We start from the raw sequence: 18,641 nt of genomic DNA on the forward strand, positions 1-18,641 counted from the left end.
ATAACTAAAGCATCACCCTTACAAGTCCATTATAAGGAATGAATGCATAGCGTAGCAGCTGGCATCAAGTATGTGCTCAATAAATGATAATCCCTTCCCCATAAGGATGACATTCAAACTTCAAATTCACTTCACTATTGAGAACAGCACAAGGAAAAGTTTCAAAATAAGTAAAATTTATAACCACAGTCCTTCAATCCCCATGTAATGTAATCGATTTCTCATCCCAAATGCCCACACATCTTACATAGCTGCCTATCTGTCCTTAGACACCCCAAACATACATACCGAGGACCATTCCCCCACGTTATCCCAGGAGCCCTTACAGACAATGTCCATAATGTAGAACTTTTTAGTTCCCCTCTCTGACCAACTTTACCCGAGTTGGGTCCCATTACACTAAAGCTTTTTTAGAAGACTGGGTAGTGCTGTAAGATCCTCTTGATTGACAATGGTTAAGTGTTTAATAACTCACCCTTGCTTTTGATAAGCACATACACGAGTAAGAATAAATACAAGGATTCGAGGCTCTCATCATTCTTAAGAACAGAAATCATCTTCAGCCACATAGCATAGTAGGACATTACTATCCAAAGAAATTCTTGCCCAGGAAGATTAAATAGTTTTATTAAACAGATTTATTTCCTTCTGTATCAGGAACTTCGTGAAAATTCATTCATATGAACTATTGACAATTCAGCTAACCCTTCTCAGGACTGTGGCCCCCTTCTCATAAGAGAAGACCTCTCAGCTGGGCTTATCAAACATCCCTCCCCGAGGTTTGCCTCCAAACCCTCTCCTCACTGGATCCCCCAACTGAGTAATTATATCACAAACACTGCCTGATCTTCATCAGGACTCCACATGCAAATACCCACCTGGAGCCACAGCACTCGCACCTATAATATCCCACCCTAGAAATCCCCCTTTGGAGACATTACTACAACCAAGATAACGGTGACCTTAACTACAGCAAACAATCCACTGGCCTCTGCAACAGTGCTCTTTTCAGGGAGTCAATTTAGAAGACGTTTCTAGACAAAGCAGGCTTTTACCAAGACTTCTAAATCATATTACATGAACAATAAGCTGCCTGTTTTGCCACTGTAACACCAGTTACAATTACTGAGTATTTATTTACTGAATGTTTCCTATGTGCTCAGCATTGGGCTAATCATTTTACATGATCATCTCATTTATCTCATGGAAATGCTTGAAGATAAGCATTATTTGCCTCCTCTTACAAATGAAGACACAGAGGCTGAGAGAAGTTAAATAACTTATTCAAGTCCTGAGAGCTTATAAATGGCACGTGGAGAATTCAAATGGAATCCCCCATCTGCCTCCAAAGCTGACATCCCACATCATTATCCCCAGGGCTGGTCTGTAGAGATTACACTGTTTTGCATTCAGATAAAGACCTTTAACAGTTACCAGGAGAACCAGCTTCTTGAGGAGGGTTTCCAAAAGGCTGAAGGAGATGGAGTCCGCGGAACAGCTGAGGTGCTTGAGGGGCGCGGCTTTCAGCCAAATCGAACCTGGCACGGTCCCTCCGGCCAGTCGCCCTCCTCTGTCTTTTCTGCTCCCTCCCAGGCCCCTAAATTGTGGCGAAAGTTGATTTTTAACAGGAGACTCAAGGTTTAAAGAGCCAAGGGCTTCCCTGGTGGCGCAAGTGGTTGAGAATCCGCCTGCCAATGCAGGGGACACGGGTTCGAGCCCTGGTCTGGGAAGATCCCACATGCCGCGGAGCAACTGGGCCCGTGAGCCACAGCTACTGAGCCTGCGCGTCCAGAGCCTGTGAGCCACAACTACTGAGCCTGCGCGTCTGGAGCCTGTGCTCCCCAACAAGGGAGGCCGCGATAGTGAGAGGCCCGCGTACTGCGATGAAGAGTGGCCCCCGCTCGCTGCAACTAGAGAAAGCCCTCGCACAGAAACGAAGACCCAACGCAGCCAAAAATTAATTAATTAATTAACTTAAAAAAATAAATAAAGAGCCAAATTAACAGCCGATGGTGCTTCGGCTCCCTAGAGGAGATGTTCAGGACCCCTCCTGACGCCCGGCAGGGACCCCTGAGGCCAGCCCGGAAGTCAGGCCCAGTACGTGGGCACAGGGCTGCCAAGGCGGAGTCCGCTCTCAGCCTCTCCCCGGCAGCTGCTTCGATGCTCCTCACAAAGGAGAAGCCCCGCTGTATGTACCTAAACATAACTAATCTTAATGTCATCAGTAATGGAAATTACACTCCATTATCATTAGCTCAAATAAGAATAATGATATGGAATTAGCTTGCAGGTATTTTTTTCTCTTTGTAAAACAGATACTTTTCAGTAAACTTGGCTCTAAAGTAAATTTGGTTTCAAGCCAATCTTGTTTTCCCATTGACTGCCTTTTGAAAATGAAAGAAGCTTTTCCTAAGCTTCAGAAAGAGTGGCTAAGAAGGGTGCGAAACCATCCTTCACAGCATTGTTTTAAATCTAGACTCACCTACTGTTGGTTGGGTTTTTTTTAATCACCAACTGCTTCTAATACCTTTCCACAGATACATTCCCAAGCCATAGAAGTTTCTCCACTCTTGAGAAAGCCTCAGAAGCCATATCTGCCTCTCCCTCCACACACCCAGCTCTTCCTCTGGTCCTTGGAGAGTACCATGTCCAAGGTGTTAAGCTGCAATGCTACAGGGGAAGGGACCACTAACAAATGGGGACATACTCCAGACCAGAACCCCCTGCCACTTCCCTGCATCCCATATGATGAATCAATCTCACCTTGTACTTTATCAATTCTAAGGCATATATTTTTTCACATTTTAGCATTTCCAGAATTAAGATGCTTCTTACCGATGATGATGTTTCAATGACAACTGGCAGCATTTTTTCGCTCTTCGTGGCACATAAAAATTGGAGCATCTTATAGTCAATGACATCCTAGATTTGAGGAAGTAGGATTAATTTTTCAATATTTAGTTTGAGAATTCTCTAAAAGGAGTTTGTTCCCAGCAAGAAATGATCACTTGAGAGGTTTGCTCCGCGTATGGGAATAAGCAGAGACAGTTTGTCCTGAAAGCCAGATCTTGCTGTGGCTAGGTATGCAGTGAATTATCAGCTAAAACCATACTCATACCCTCTAAACTCCAGGAACCACCATTCACTCATTCAACAAACACACTTAACAACTACTACGTGCTAGTATGTGCCAGGCAGTATTGTAAGCACTGGGGATATTAGAGCAGGAAATGAGATGCATAAAGTCTCTACTCTTAGGGGCTTGCATTCCCATAGGGGAGCTGGGGAGACCCTCAGATCCAAATAGGTACACGCACACACACACACACACACACACACACACACACACACACACACAAATTAGGTAACTTCAGACAACGACGAGTGCTACAGTGAAAATCAAATAATGATTCTAGAGGGACTGGTGGGGCTGCTACTTTAGATTGGGTGGCTGGGGCAACTTTTTGAGGAGGGGACATCAGCACTGAAACCGGAATGTAGGAAAGAATCAGGCTGCAGAGATCCGGGGACAGAAAATTCTAGAAATCTGGAGAGCAGAGCAAGTAGAAAAGCCCAAATTTGGTGAGTACAAATAATAAAAAGCCTGGAAGCTAAAGCCAGGTGAAGAAAGTGAGGGGAGAGCAGTAGGGGCAGAGATCAGAATGCGGGACCCCCACCGCTTTGACATTCATCACAGTGGTTTGTGCAAAATCAGGTGGGCAGGGGGCGGGCGGATATGTTGGTCAGATTTTCTCACTCTCCTTTTTGTTATTTGTTTTTGACATCTCTGCAAGAAAGCCCTTAGGAATGATCATCTTTGCCTGGACCTAAAATTTCCCAGGAGTTTTCCTATCCATCCAGAGTTTTCTTTTGAGTCTAGATTCTTGGTCGAAAAAGAAGCACCTGCTAAGCCCTAAGAGGAGCCCCAGTCCCTTCTGGGTCATTGTAGGTAACCTTCGTCCTAGTTTCATTTTGCCATTTCCGCTGTCTACTCATCAGAAGGCAACACTTAAAGAAGAAAGCCAGGATTTATACCTGGAAGAAGAAAGACAGAGCACTTCCCCACCTGCCTTTCTCCGTCAATGGATGAGGGAGACACCTGTCTGTCAGTGGCGTTGCCTGCTTCTGGCCAGAGTACAGACAAGCAGCGTGGACTACAGGAAAACAAATCTGCACGTGCAAACATCACGTGCAAATCGGTTCACACTGTATTATGCTTCCAGGCCTTGAGCATGCGCAGAGCAAGGTAAAGGGCTCAGCCCCTGTGCTCCTGGCCTGCTGCCCTTTGGCCTGATGTCATCCAGTAGCACAGCACTGAAAAGTCCCGAAGCAAGCGTGAGCCTTGCGCGTCCTCGTTTAACTCCACTCCTATCCCCCGTGGTCCTTCCAGTGCCCCTTCCCTACCGCCTGGAATGTGCCGGCAGCAGCCTCCTACTTGGCCCCCATGCCTCCCCTCCACTGCCCAACACATCTTATTAAAATGCACACTCAGATGCTGTCATCCTCTACTCAAAAATGTAACAGCTCAGGGAAATCCAGAATATCTGTGGATGCCAACAGGGGCCTAATGTTCTCTGGGTCTCCTTGTATGGGCGTAGCAGTTGCCAGGCAGTCTGTGTGTCCCTGGGATTACGGGGAGGGGCTAAGGAAGAGGCTGAGCGGGGTCTCTGACCCCTGCTGCCACCAGAGCAGCTCCACCATCAGCTGTTTACATGCAATGGCTCTGCCAAGGTTTTCATTTAAAATTTAATACCTAAAATTTATTTCTTTAAAGTAAAAATACAAGATTTGAAACTCTCTGGTAGTGAAATGAAGGTATGGATTTCAGTCCCATTGTGCCAAGGACACATCATGCAATCTTGGGCAAGTCAGCCAACCTCTCTGAACTTCAATGTTTTGTAGAACAGTTTCCCAGCCTGGAACTATGGACATCTGAGGCCGAATATTATGTCGTAGGGTCGGGGGCAGCTGACCTGTGCATTGTAGGATATTTAGCAGCATCCTGCCCTCTACCCACATGATGCCAGGAGCACCCACACCCCCTGCAGATGTAGCAACCAAAAATGTCTCCAGACCTTGTTAAATGTTCCCTTGGGACAAAATCACTCATGTTGAGAACTGCTGCTCTAGAAGAGTTAAATATTTACCTGTCTTGCAGGACTGCGGTAAGCATTAAATGAGATAATATATGAAAAAGTGCTCTGCAGACTGCTATTATTAGAAGTCTGTAGGAAGCATCTGACTTACATCCTGACATAAACAAATAATTGTACAGTCAATCCTGAATGGGATGAGGAAGCTACTGTGCACTTTCAGAGCTCTGAGATGTTTATCTTTTTGTCTATCTCTTTAAATCTTTGTGATACCTTATCTTTGTCAATCCATAGCCAGTCATTCATTATGCCAGGGTGACACAAATTCTAAAATCCAGAACATTTAGAGCTCAGCAATCCTGGATGTTAACCCCTGATTCCCCAGAATGAAAACAAAATATGTAAGTGTGTGTGGATCAACCTTCTAGAGAGTAAGAGGTTTGAGCTTTTAGCAAACACACACGAACTGCACACATGAGCCTGAGCTTCCTTGAACACATTCACACTGTTGTCAAAGCAACATCATGGCCCAGACCTATAGGCAGATAGATAATCAGGCCAGAGGGAAAGCCCTAGAGATAGAACCAGGTCTTTAGGGCCAGAAAACAGGATAGCCTGGTTAAAACACAGCAGCCTGCTTAGTTGTGAGAAGCAGGATTGGCTGCAACCTTATTACAACAATGTTTTTTTGCAGACAACAGTTTATGTCAAGCAAGGAAAACACACCACCACCATCCACAGTTCTTTTAGACCCCGTGTGGGTGCCTGGGAACATCCTGGCCATCTCGGGAAGGTAGTGCACCATCTTGCCTATACTAACAACCATTGTAATTTCCACCGGAAGCTGACCCTTCTCATTTAATTAGGTCCAATTTAATTGTTTAATCAGGCCTCTTAATCCCAAGAGACTCAAAAGTTACTTGACTAAGGCTCAAGGATGAAGATGACAATTTTGCATCTCTCTCTGAGTCAAACTTGACTAGCTCTTCCTTAGGACCACCACACAGTAAAAACGAGCACGTGTTCCAAACCTCCTAAAGGATGCATCAGCCCGTCTTTAAGTTATAATCTCTGAAAATTTACTGAGTTCTGAAAGTGTCCCATGAGAATATTTATTACAGAGGTTTTCAAACTTGATTCTTTCGAGCCCTGAGGAACTTCCATGGAAGTTTCTCAGCATCAATCACGAGCCAGGGAAAGAAGAGGTGAAAAGGGAAAGGCCAGGCTGTGATTCACTGGGGTCTCCCACTTCTGCTCCCGTTTCATCTGCTTTAGATGTGTCATCTCCTCAGAAGATTTTTTTAAAAAAAAAAAAAGTTTCTTCTACTAAAGCACCCTCAAACCACTCAACTTGCACAGCCCTCCCAGTCTTGGAAAACCACACTGAAGTCAAGTACAATGACAAAGAACTAATTTCAGGTCCCATGCCCATCAGCCAAGTCCAGGTTTCCTGACTCCATGTGGAAGGTGAGACTCATCCTTGAAATAGGAAGATTTTCTGCTCTGAAGACAGTCACAACTGAGTTTGAATTTCAGCTCTCCACTTACCATTCATGGGATCTTGGGAAAAAAACATTAACCTCTCCTAACTACAACTTCCTTGTATGTAAAATGGGAATATAACGTGCCTGGCAAGTGCCAGTGCTCTGTAATTAATAGTTATGATCATTATTCCCTGAAGGTACTCTAATAAACAATAATTCTCTTATCACTCCCCACCTTCCTGCCCTCTTCCTTGAGGGATCGCAGAGAACAGTTCATGAAACATATTATCAAATGGGATGTGGGATGCCTGTGAACCATGGGAAGGCAGATGGGCATCTTCCTTAAGTCGTGCCTTTGGCCTTGGAAGCAAAGGTGAGGAAGATACAGGTTATCACAAGGGTTCAGGGGAGATGGGGAAAAGTAACTGCAGGATTCTCTGCTCTCTACCAGAGGCAGCCCTCAAAAAAGCTGCGCGAGATGCGAGATACTCCCCACCCTCGGTAAGTCCCTCTCAATCCCGCTAACCTCACTGGGAGTGCAACAAATTCCAGCAACTTTTCCAACACCGGGCTTGGGCTCCGCTCACCCTGCCTCCTCCCAGCTCCCTTAAATAATGGCTGAGCGAATGCCTCCGGGACCATCTTCAGCTAATTTCCTTCAAGACATGCAAGCTGCTAACGCTGGGAAGCACAGATAGTGTGGAATGGCAAATATGGCCAAAATTAGATTAAAATAACCTCCTGATAAACAAATTACTCACCGAAAATAAATACTGGACTAGCGCGGCCAAGATAACTAGAAGAACAGCACCACCACATGGCAGGAAGAGGAAGTACATGAGCTGCGGTCTGTGGCCAGGGACGATCAGTCCCCCCAACTCGGGGGCCTGACAAAGCCAGCTGGGAAAGGGAACGAGCAGCTGTAATCCTTCCCGGCCCTGTTCCCTTCTCCTGTCACTCACCCCGTCATTCATCAGCCTCGCCTGATGCTCGGCCTCACAGCAGAGACTCTGGCCCTTCGCACAGCCACGTTGGTGTGTTGGGCACCTCTCACTGGGTCCCCTTCAGATGCTTGTATGGAATGGACAGTGTGACGCTCTTTTCTAAACTAAATGACAGATGCTCCCACCACACACACACACACACACACACACACACACACACACACAAATCCTTCTAATACTTAGAAAGTATTTATTTAGCTTCCTTTCAGATTTTGATCTTATCTTCTTTGGGCTAAATACACCTACCCTTGTTCATCTCTCCTTGGTATGCACAGAGCTCAGGTCCCAGGGTCTACAGCAGGTAAGCTCTGTAGCCCAACGTCTCCAGGCCTCAGTTCCTACACCTGTGAAATGGTGATGATGATCCCCCCTTACTAGGCACGTACATGCAGTGGTATATACAGTGGCTGACACGCTAAGCAGTCGATAAATGGTACACGTCTGTGTTGTCATTTCAATCCCACCGTGTGACGAATGTAGTTTGCTAGTCTGCATTCATACAAGGTCGATCACAGTAGTCCATCCCAGTGTGACAAATGCAAAAATCTAGCAATATTACTTGAAGCAGATTTCTGGATCATCACAGAAATATAGGGCTTGCTTCTCCAGAAGTTATGATGGCAGAAAGGACGTCGGGTCTATAATCACACCACAGTTTGATTCTTTCTGGGGACAGGAATTGGGCTGGCCTCTTCATTAAGGCATATCGAAAGCAAATGTATGAGGCTTAAGTCACGAAACTGGAATCCTTCTTTAGTTAACATTAGTGTGTTAGAGGTTCTCTGGGTACAGCTCAATGTGAGGTGTGCGGTCTATGATAGGGACCCCAGTGCCCATAGAGGTAGACCCTGCAGGGAAAATACGTGCATACGTACACAAAAATGCATACACACAAACACATATGCAAAAATATAGGACTCACTGATTACAGTATAGTTAGTTCTTAGTTATAGTTAGTATATTTATAGTTAGTATAAATATAGTGAAAAGGTTTAATTGGAAACCTAACCCTGGGCAGAGATGGGGGGTTGTCAATACCCTTGACAGAGACATTTGTGCTGAGACAAAAGAAAGAACCAGTGTTAGCTGGACAGGAAACCTTCCTTCCAAGTCTCAGAGATCTAGGTGGGTCACTCCCTCTCTCTGGTCCTCAGTTTCCCTGTATGAAAATGCGAAGAGGGGTGGATAAGACCATCAGTTTTCTGGGATCTAGACAACAATTTGTATTTTAGTCATCAAACTCACTAAGAGACTAGATCTTAATTATTTCAACCACTAAAAAGAAATGATAATTATGTGACGTGACAGAGGTGCAAATTATTGCTATAATAGCAATACAGCAATATAGATGTAGCAAATCTATAATGTAATCTATAATGTAAATCTATAACATAAATGTGTTACATTTACACAATGTTAAGTGTCAAATATATTTCAATTTTTAGAAAGGTTAGTAGTTTTCTGAGTTCTCAGGGAGCGCTATATTTTTGTGAACGTGTCTCAGGGCCACCTTAGGGGAGAATCATTGGGAAATGGACAGACAGGGCTCTGAGTTCTCTACTCAAAAAAAAAAAATGTTTGAACACCACTGCACTAAGCAACCTCGAAGGTCTTTTCCAGCTCTAATGGTCTGACTCCATGGCCCTCATCTGGAAACTGAAGGGGAAACACTCCGTGGGCAGAATCCTGGGGCACCAGGCGTGTCCAGGCAGCCTGGGAAGCCAGGAGGACAGATTTCAGGCCCCATGGGAACACAGATCGTACATGTGAGCCCTGTGAAGTCTGTGCCACCCTGCGGCTACTGGTGTATGTCAGAAGTTCAAAGGAATCACACTGCCAACCATCCGAAAACATTGATACCATTCTGAGAACTCCTCAGAGCTCCTAGAATTCCTACAAAAGCCTCAGTTGGGGTTTTTCAAACATGGCCCCTTCTCTGACATTTTGCTGTAGAGCAACTATCTGGCCACCAAGTCCTCCAGTCCCTACACTGCTGATTGCCAGGCCATAGTAGAGGACCGTTGAGAGCTTGAGGTGTCTGTCCATAATCAGAACTCCAGGCGCCAGAAGTCCCCTCCTTCCTATACCCCCGCTAGCAACAGGCTGCGCTGTCCCCATGAGCCAGCCAGGCAGAGCTTACCGAGGAAGAGACCAGAGAACCTCCTCTTCCTGCCAAACTTCCCTCTCCCTCCCTTCTTTCTTCTCTGTCTCCGTCCCTTTGCTAACTTACTTTCCCATTCCCAGCACCCTCCCCATTGCCCCAACTTATGCAAGCTCCCAGACTTCTCTGAATGCTAATGCTGAAGTTGGAGAGTGGTCTGAAGTAGACCCATCATACCCTTATTAAGATGTGGGGCCTGAACCAGAAAGTGCTTCAGGTCTTTCCTTGTTGCGAGAATGTGACCTTTTTTTTTTTTTTTTTGCAGTATGCGGGCCTCTCACTCTTGTGGCCTCTCCCGTTGCGGAGCACAGGCTCCAACGCGCAGGCCCAGCAGCCATGGCTCACGGGCCCAGTCACTCCGCGGCATGTGGGATCTTCCCGGACCAGGGCACGAACCCGTGTCCCCTGCCTCGGCAGGCGGACTCTCAACCACTGCGCCACCAGGGAAGCCCGAGAGTGTGACCTTTAAAGCTGGGCAGCAAGGTTACTACCAAGGCGTTACATGAAGATTCATCCCTGGAGCCAGTACAGATCAGGCAGAATCCCATGGTGCACACTCATTCCAAGCACCACTGCCAGGCCACCACTTCTCCAAACTGCATTTATACCTAATGCTCACAAAAGGGTGTTAGGGAGCAGAAAGAAAGAGGGAGAGGTGGAGAGACCAATGAGAAAGGAGAAGAAGATGAGGGAAAAAAAAAAAAGGGAGAAGAGACACAGAAGTCCAGGTAGAGACACAGATAAAAGAGAGAAAGGCAAGTGGATGCAGACAGAAAAAGGGACAAGGGCACATGGATGGACCTAGAGATTATCATACTAAGTGAAATGAGTCAGAAAGAGAAAGACAGATACCATATGAGATCACTTATATGTGGAATCTAAAATATGACACAAATGCTGTATAGCACAGGGAACTCGACTCGATACTCTGTAATGACCTATATGGGAAAAGAATCTAAAAAAAAGTGGATATATGTATAACTGATTCACTTTGCTGTACAGCAGAAACTAACACAATACTGTAAATCAATGATAGTCCAATAAAAATTTTAAAAATAAATAAACTAGACATAACTTGGCTTAAGAATAAAATAAAATAAAATATGAAATAAAAACAGACTCACGGATATAGAGAACAGACTTGTGGTTACCAAGGAGGAGGGGCATTGGGGGAGGGATGGACTGGGAGTTTGGGGTTAGTAGATGCAGATTATTACATATAGGATGGATAAACAATAAGGTCCTACTGTATTACACAGGGAACTCTATTCAATATCCTGGGATAAACGATAATGCAAAGGAATAAATAAAAGAATGTATATATGTGTATAACTGAGTCACTTTGCTGTACACCAGAAATTAACACATTGTAAATCAACTATACTTCAATAAAGAAATAAATTTTTTTTTAAAAAAAGGGACAGGGGCAAAGGACCATGTCTTATTTTTATTAATTAGAGAAAAAATTGCCTGCAATAGAAGCATTATTTATTAATGAAAGCCTTATTAAGTTTTGGTAATAAAAAGCTAAGTGTTTTTGTGCAGGATAGAGCATAAAAGGGCAAAGATTTCAATACAGGAAAATTTAGTGTTTGCACATGCGTAGGTAGAGAGAGGGGAACTGATACAGTAAAAGTATGGAATGTGGATTAGACCATTCTAGCCCACATCCATACAAAAAGGACCCTTGAATGAGCAATGACTTTAATTTTTAGGATTCTAAATTTCGGAAATAATTGGAAAAGAGGCCTAGGACTTCCAAGGCTTTATTTTGCATGCTGTTCCTCGGAAAAGGAAAGAGATGAGAGCTGTCTTTTGGTTCGTTTCTCTCTGTCCGCCATCTACCTTTCCTACATTGGCTTCTCATGCAATAGCTACTTGATGGAAGAAAGGGCTGAGACAAAATAACAAAATTGTTCTAATGCAACCTGGTGCTCTTTCCCTTTCTTTCTGTTGTTATGGTGGGCAGCTCCAAGGCTCTCAGATCCCTCAGCCCTGCTCTCCGTTACTGGTGAGGATTTCTTCCCACCACCCACTACATCGTCATAGGGCCTTGTTGACCTAAGATTCACAAGCCCACCCATGTTTACTGCCCCCAAGGTAGTAGATATGTCCTTCTGGCTCTATTTTAACTGGGGAATGTTGTCCTTTTGTAATGCAATTATAGAGAGATACTAAAATGGCCAACTTTTATACTGATATCAAGGCCAGAATAATCACCAGCTAAAAAGAGTTTGCTTTCAGGAGATAAAGGTTCACATAAATATTCCCAGATATCACTGCCAGATGGTGAGGCCTTGAATTTTAGACAGAAACTGACTTCCTGCATTTAGGTTCAGTGGACACAAACTCATCTGGGATGTAAATTGACAGACATTCGATGTCAAGTCTTACTTATACATGAAGGCATTTGAAGGCAACTAGAGAATTCCATGACACTCATCTCCCCCACAGCAACCCCAGCCTAAGTGCAGTGGTACCATCCATACCCAGACCTTACATGCCACACAGTACTTTGGTTAGGCTGGTAGAACAAAGATGGCAACTGCTCCTCCCCAAATCCATGAAAGACTTTGCTATTTAAACACAGCACTCTTGAACTTTCCTACATTGTTTGTGGGAACTGGTGCAGCCACTGTGGAAAACAGTATGGAGGTTTCTCAAAAAGCTAAAAATAGAACTACCATATGACCCAGCTATTCCACTCCTGGTGTATATCCAAAAAGAAAACAAAACACTAATTCAAAAAGATACATGCATCCTAATGTTCATAGCAGCATTATTTATGATTGCCAAGATATGGAAGCAACCTAAGTGTCCATCAACAGATGAATGGATAAAGAAGATGTGGTATATACATATACAATGGAATACTATGCAGCCATAAAAAAGAATGAAAATTTGCCATTTGCAGCAACTTGTATGGACTTGGAGGGCATTATGCTAAATGAATAAGTCAGACAGAGAAAGACAAATACTGTATGCTATCACTTATATGTGGAATCTAAAAAAAAATACAACAAACTAGTGAATACAAAAACAAAGAAGCAGACTCACAGATATAGAGAACATATTAGTGGTTACCAGTAGGGAGAGGGAAATGGGGAGGGGCAGTATAGGGGTATGAGATTAAGAGGTACAAACTTTTAGGTATAAAATAATCTACAAAGATATATTGTACAACACAGGGAATATAGCCAATATTTCATAATAACTATAAATGGAGTATAACCTTTAAAAATTGTGACTCACTATATTGTATACCTGTGACTTGCATAATACTGTACATCAACTATACTTCAATAAAAAATAAATTTAAAAAAGAAAAAACAGCCCTCTTGCCTGCTGAGCTCAAATATGATCTCAGAATCCTTCTACCCACACATGGGAGTTGGCACTTGCAATGGAACTTTCTAACTTGTTCTAAGATCCTCTAGATCTCGAGAACCTGCTCCCTCCCAAGTAACTTCTGCATGTTCATAAAGACTTTCTGCCATCGTATTCTTACTTCATGTGAACCCACAGGAATGACACCAGTGCTGGGGAATTTAAGATCAATTATGCAAGAAGAGCATTTCTATGAAATACCAATAAAGGTATTTGGGAGGGATCATCTGAAACCCTGAATGAGCGTCAGCTAATGTGTGGTCAAATATGCAACAGTGATTCTCAGAAGAAGGCCATTTTGACATCCCAGGGGACAATCAGCAGTGTCTAGAGACAAACCTTAGTCATTATAACTGGCAATGTCACCTGGTGAGAAAAGGCCAGGGATGCTGCTAAACATTCCAAAATGCACAGGACAGGCCTCAACAACTAAGAATTAACCAGTTCACAATGCAAGGGTGTTAAGGTTGAGAAACCCTGATAGACATGAAGGCTGAGTATTTATTGGTAGAAAGAAGAGAAGTTCTCATCCAGCTCTCTTGTGTTAGGATGAACCTGAGACTCAGACAAAAGTCTATGTGGACAGCTCAGCAGAATTAGCAAATAACCGTATACATCCTTCTAATGCGACAATAAAACTTGTTTTATATGTGGAGGATGGCAGGCTATCACTTCCCTGACAGTCTATTTGTATAGTTAAACAGAGATTAGAACTAGTATCATTGGTTCTATGCATGGGTCGTTGGATTCAGTAGTAGAGGGTAGTAGAGGGCGGTATTGCCTTTTTTATACATGTAGATATTATAAATCATTCATTCACTTAAACATTTAGTACACAAATATTTATTTTAGGCTTTTTATTGTGCTGATGCAAGTAATACAACAATCAGCAAAGATGACCCTTGCCCTCAAAAGTTTGCAATCTGCTGGGAGAGATGGGCAACAGCAAATTCAATGCAGCGTAATCAATGTTGTGTTGGGAGAGCCTATGGGAGCATAGAGGAGGGGCATCCAGCCTGGTCTTGGTAGCCAGGGAAAGTGTTTTCAGAGGGAATGAGGTCTGAGCTGAGCTCTGGAGGGAGAGTAGAAGTTAGAAACTCTAAAACTGAGCCCCCAGTGCAGTGTACTCCATTTGCTAAGCACAACTAGCATGTTGGAAACCCAGTTAGTGCTCTAAGCCTAAATCAGACAGTATTTGCACTGGCTATTGGTTTCTCCTGGGCCCATACATCATGTTTTACACAGAAATAGTTAATAACTGTCATGTGAGTACATTCAGATTTTTACACCTGGTGTATCAGGACACTCAACTCTGAGCTTCAGGGGTGTGTGTGTATGGGTAGAAAAATAAGTCAGCCTTTCTCAGCTAGTGTAAACAGCTCTTTGCAGGAAACTGCTCTCAGCAGGAAGCCACTTTCTCATCACTTTAGCAAAGCTAGATTGTAACTAATTTTTTTTTGTATTTTTATTGGAATAGAGTTGATTTACAATGTTGTGTTAGTTTCAGGTGTACAGCAAAGTGAATCAGTTATACACATACATATATCCAATCTAGTTTTTAGATTCTTTTCCCATATAGGTCATTACAGATTATTGAGTTCCCTGTGCTATACAGCAGGTCCTTATTAGTTATCTATTTTATGTATAGTAGTGTGTATATGTCAATCCCAATCTCACAATTTATCCCTCCCCAACCCTCTCGCTGCTGGTAACCATAAGTTTGTCTTCTACATCTGTGACTCTATATCACTTTTGTAAATAAGTTCGTTTGCACCATTTAACTAATTTTTAAATCAGGCACCCCAATTCTCTACCATCTCCGGCCCAAGTACACCTTTCAAATTTTTTAATCACACAATACCTTGCCTAACTCATCAGTTCTTTCCATAGATCAAAGAAGTAGAAATGAAGAATAAGTAATTAACAGATGACCAGATCTCTTCCCTAGCTTCCCCGTCAGTAATCTCCCAAACAGACTGTGTGACCAAACTGCATGAACAAGGTAACATCTTAGAGAAAGATCACCAGAAGTCTACAAGCCTGCACACAGTGAGGGATGGTGATGATTCTGACCCCCTATCTCAGTGACTAACTGAGATTACTTCCCTCCTTCCCTTTAAAAGTATCATGGACGAATCTTCAGAGGTGGTTTTGGGGGGAGGCTGAGTCTACCATCTCCCCAGATTGCCAGCATCCTGATTAAAGGCATCTTTCCTTTCTACCAACATTTGCGAGTGTGTAATTGATTTTGTAAGCAGCAAGCAGCGGGACCCCCACCCCCTGCATTTGATAACACTAGCAGGGCTCTGTCCCCATGAAACGTCAGGCCTCTACTGCCAAAGCTGGGCAGGGAGGATACAGGAGAAAGCTACTTTCCCAAGGCACAGCACTCGCTGGCTGGCTTACCCAGCCGTTCTCAGCATCTTTACTTCCTGCAATCCAAGAACTTCCTCACCTTGTTTCCTCAAACACCTGGTGTTATATAATCAGGTGAGCAGACAGAGTGAGCAGGTAAATAATGAAAACCCAGATGCCAAACCTGAGTCAAGTTCAGTATGGAGAATGAACCGTTCTCTCTCCATAACCCGCAGGTAACACTTTCTCCCCCCCTCCTATCTCGAGGGCTTCCTAACCCCTCACTCTTCACTCCCCCAACCTGCTCTAACTACCTTCACTCTCCCTGCAGGTCAGGCAGCTGTGGATAGACTTGTGTACTGTATCAAGTTCCAACAAACCAAATGAATTCAAGCTTCAATTATTTTTTCAGTCTACAAAGGGAAGCACTATGTGATGTGACTCTCTGCACTTAGAGTTGACAGAGATACATGGTTGGGGGAGAAGGTGTTTTGATTTTTATTTATTTATTTGTAAGTTTTATTAAAGTTCACCTATTACCCACATGCCTCGGGCTCCCTATAGAGAAACAAATATCACAATTGAAGCAGCTGGTTTCCAAGATGCCAAATTAAAATAGATGAAGCAGTAAGGAGGGGAAAAAAATAAAAACATTAAGCTGAAACTTCTTCACTCCCAAGTGCATGGTGCCTTCTACTATATTGCACACATGAAATTGACTCCCAATGTAATTAGACCAGAGCTACAAGGCAAACACACAAAAAAATTCTCAAATTATTCAGACTCCCAGAGCTATTCTTTTGCAATCACTCAAGTAACTGAGAAAAGAGGCAAATTTTTAATATAAATTTGTTATCAGCATCTACACTGTCCAAGCGATTCCAACACCCCATCTGCCCAAGAATATAGTCACTAGCTGAGTTGTGAATCAAAGGCAAGAATCATGCTTCCCACCCACTGTCATAAACTTTTCTTCCATAGGACAATCCCACTGGAAACTGCAGTTTATTCCAACGGTCCTTAAAAGCTGCTGGTCCAATTAGAAGGAGCTGGAGAGTTCCTCGGGTCTGCAGTAGACAACATACTCCAGTTAGAGTCAATTGTCTTGGCAGCATTATGAATGGCACCTCCACAGAGAGAGAGGTTAACTCTCTCTTCGCAGCCCCGAGTTAGAGCAGCCGTAATATCCTCCATCTCACCCCAAAGATCCAGGAATGGCTCTATTGCCTTCCAGGTTGAAAATGAGCCATGGAGACAGAAGAGCATCTTTCACTGAACTCAGAGGGGAAAGAAATAACCACGTTTCAAAAGAGGCACTTACTGGATTTCAGCAATGCTGCCAGAACTTCAGTGGCTGCCCTGGGGAAAGAGAAAGAAAAGTGGAAAAGTCAATGTTCAATGGTCTTTTTGTCAGCCCATGGATCCCATAGCTGGCCGTCTCATTGCTGCCACCTAACTGCCCCATTATTAACCAGGTAGCAGGCATTCCATTGATTCTACTGCTGACCATTAAAGGGGCACAAATGTAGAAATCACGCTGAGTGAATTGTCTGTCTTACAAATGGGTCTCAAGAGTCCCTTCCTCTGCTGAAAGGGAGTCCCTTCCTCTTGCCTCCCACCTTCCACCAACTTCCTCACGCTGTGCTCCTTCCAGCCAGAGCTCTGGCAGTCCCTTGATTTATACCTGGAAACCCTGGGGACTCTGGAGAATGGGTTGGGAGGGGGTGAGACTTGGAGGTTGAGTGAGTACAGCAGTGCACTGCAAACTTCTTGAAACACTCACGGCCCTGGGAACACACTAGAAAACATTCACACATTGGAAAGCGAAGCTGGTTCCTTAGGGTAAAAAATGGTTACATTGCATTTTCCTTCCAAATTCATTGTTTTCTTCCATGAAGGAATTTGACAGCCTTTGCAGTGAGGGGAGGCATATAGAATGAAAATGCATTTGGCTCAGGTCTTAGTGACCCTTCAGTCTACTCCCTGAGCCTGGGAAGGTCACACAAAGACCCCCTTACAGGGCAGAGGAAAACTTCATGGCACTGAGGACACTGTGGGAGGGAGAATGTGTACTTTTTAAATTAAAGAATAGAAGTATTCTGCACAGCCCTACTAACTTATCCTTAAGGCCTGTTAAACAGTGATATGTCCCCAGCACCCTTCTGAGAACTGGGGGAACAGGCCAAAGAGGCTAGATCACCCTTCCAAGATTATACAGACATGTGAGCAGAACTGGGGCCCCAAACCCAGGAATCTCACTTCCCATCTTTGCTTCCTCCACATCCATTGTTCTCCAGAATCTCTCTCGGTACTTTCTTTGCCCTGGTCTCTGCCCAGTTGATAAGGGACAATTCTCTTTGCAATATATTATTTACTATTGAGCAACAGAGCTGACAGTAAAAAAATAACAATAATAACAAAGGAATGAATAAAAATAAACTAAAACAGAAAGTAGGCACTTGAAACCTTACTGCTTCCCATAACCCATGAGGGAATCCTGCAAAGCAGCGGGCTGAAACTCACTGATGCAAACCCGTGTCTGGGATGACCCCTAGCTCTGTGAGATCCAAACAACCTGCAGTCGTAAAGAAGGCAAGGCTAGTTTTCACCGATAGACTACATCATTTCTCCTTCCCAACCATGATTTCCTCTAATCAACTTTCAGCTTCCTCAGCTACGCTCTTTTGTAACACGATATAGTGCTGTTGCAGGAAGGAGGACCTCTTCCAAGGCCCCGAGAAGGGGACCCGTTCTTGTCTAACACTTGGAAATGAATGTCCAAGGAGACAAAGTTGTCTCTTGCTGCGAGACAACTCATGCAAGTGGTTACCATCATGCCTGGCTAAGGCGGGCAGTTTTGGCCAACAGTTCCCTAACAGTGGGGCAACAGTGGATTTAAGAAAGGGCACTTTGAAGGTGCTGCAGGCAGCCCAAGCCAGTGTGGAAAATCTGTGAGCCACAGTGCAGAGGGCCTGGCTTGGGTTGGGAGAAAATGAAAATCAGTACTTTGGGGAAAAGCAGAGTAGCCATATTGAGTTCATCAGAGGAGGTTAGCAGAGAAGAAGGAAACCACAGAAGCAGGAAAATAAAGAATGGGGATGTCCCAAGAAAAATACCTAGCCAGGTCCTTAGATCACAGGTCAGGTCTTAGGGCAAC

The 18,641-nt window shown here is 43.9% G+C and overlaps 1 protein-coding gene across 3 annotated transcripts in view; it reads right to left on the reverse strand.

Moving 5' to 3' along the window:
- The window catches only part of AGBL1 (AGBL carboxypeptidase 1), a gene marked incomplete at its 5' end in the record, with an annotated part of 833,738 nt that overhangs the window by 674,615 nt on the left and 140,482 nt on the right, over window positions 1-18,641 (reverse strand). For all 3 annotated transcript variants that reach the window (XM_079914833.1, XM_079914834.1, XM_079914832.1), the window contains one exon: window positions 16,806-16,843. In XM_079914833.1, coding sequence (XP_079770959.1) covers window positions 16,806-16,843 — 38 coding nt within the window. The remainder of the gene's footprint in view (window positions 1-16,805; window positions 16,844-18,641) is intronic.

Source organism: Stenella coeruleoalba (genome assembly GCF_951394435.1).
Source record: "Stenella coeruleoalba genome assembly, chromosome: 2".
NCBI lineage: Eukaryota > Metazoa > Chordata > Mammalia > Artiodactyla > Delphinidae > Stenella > Stenella coeruleoalba.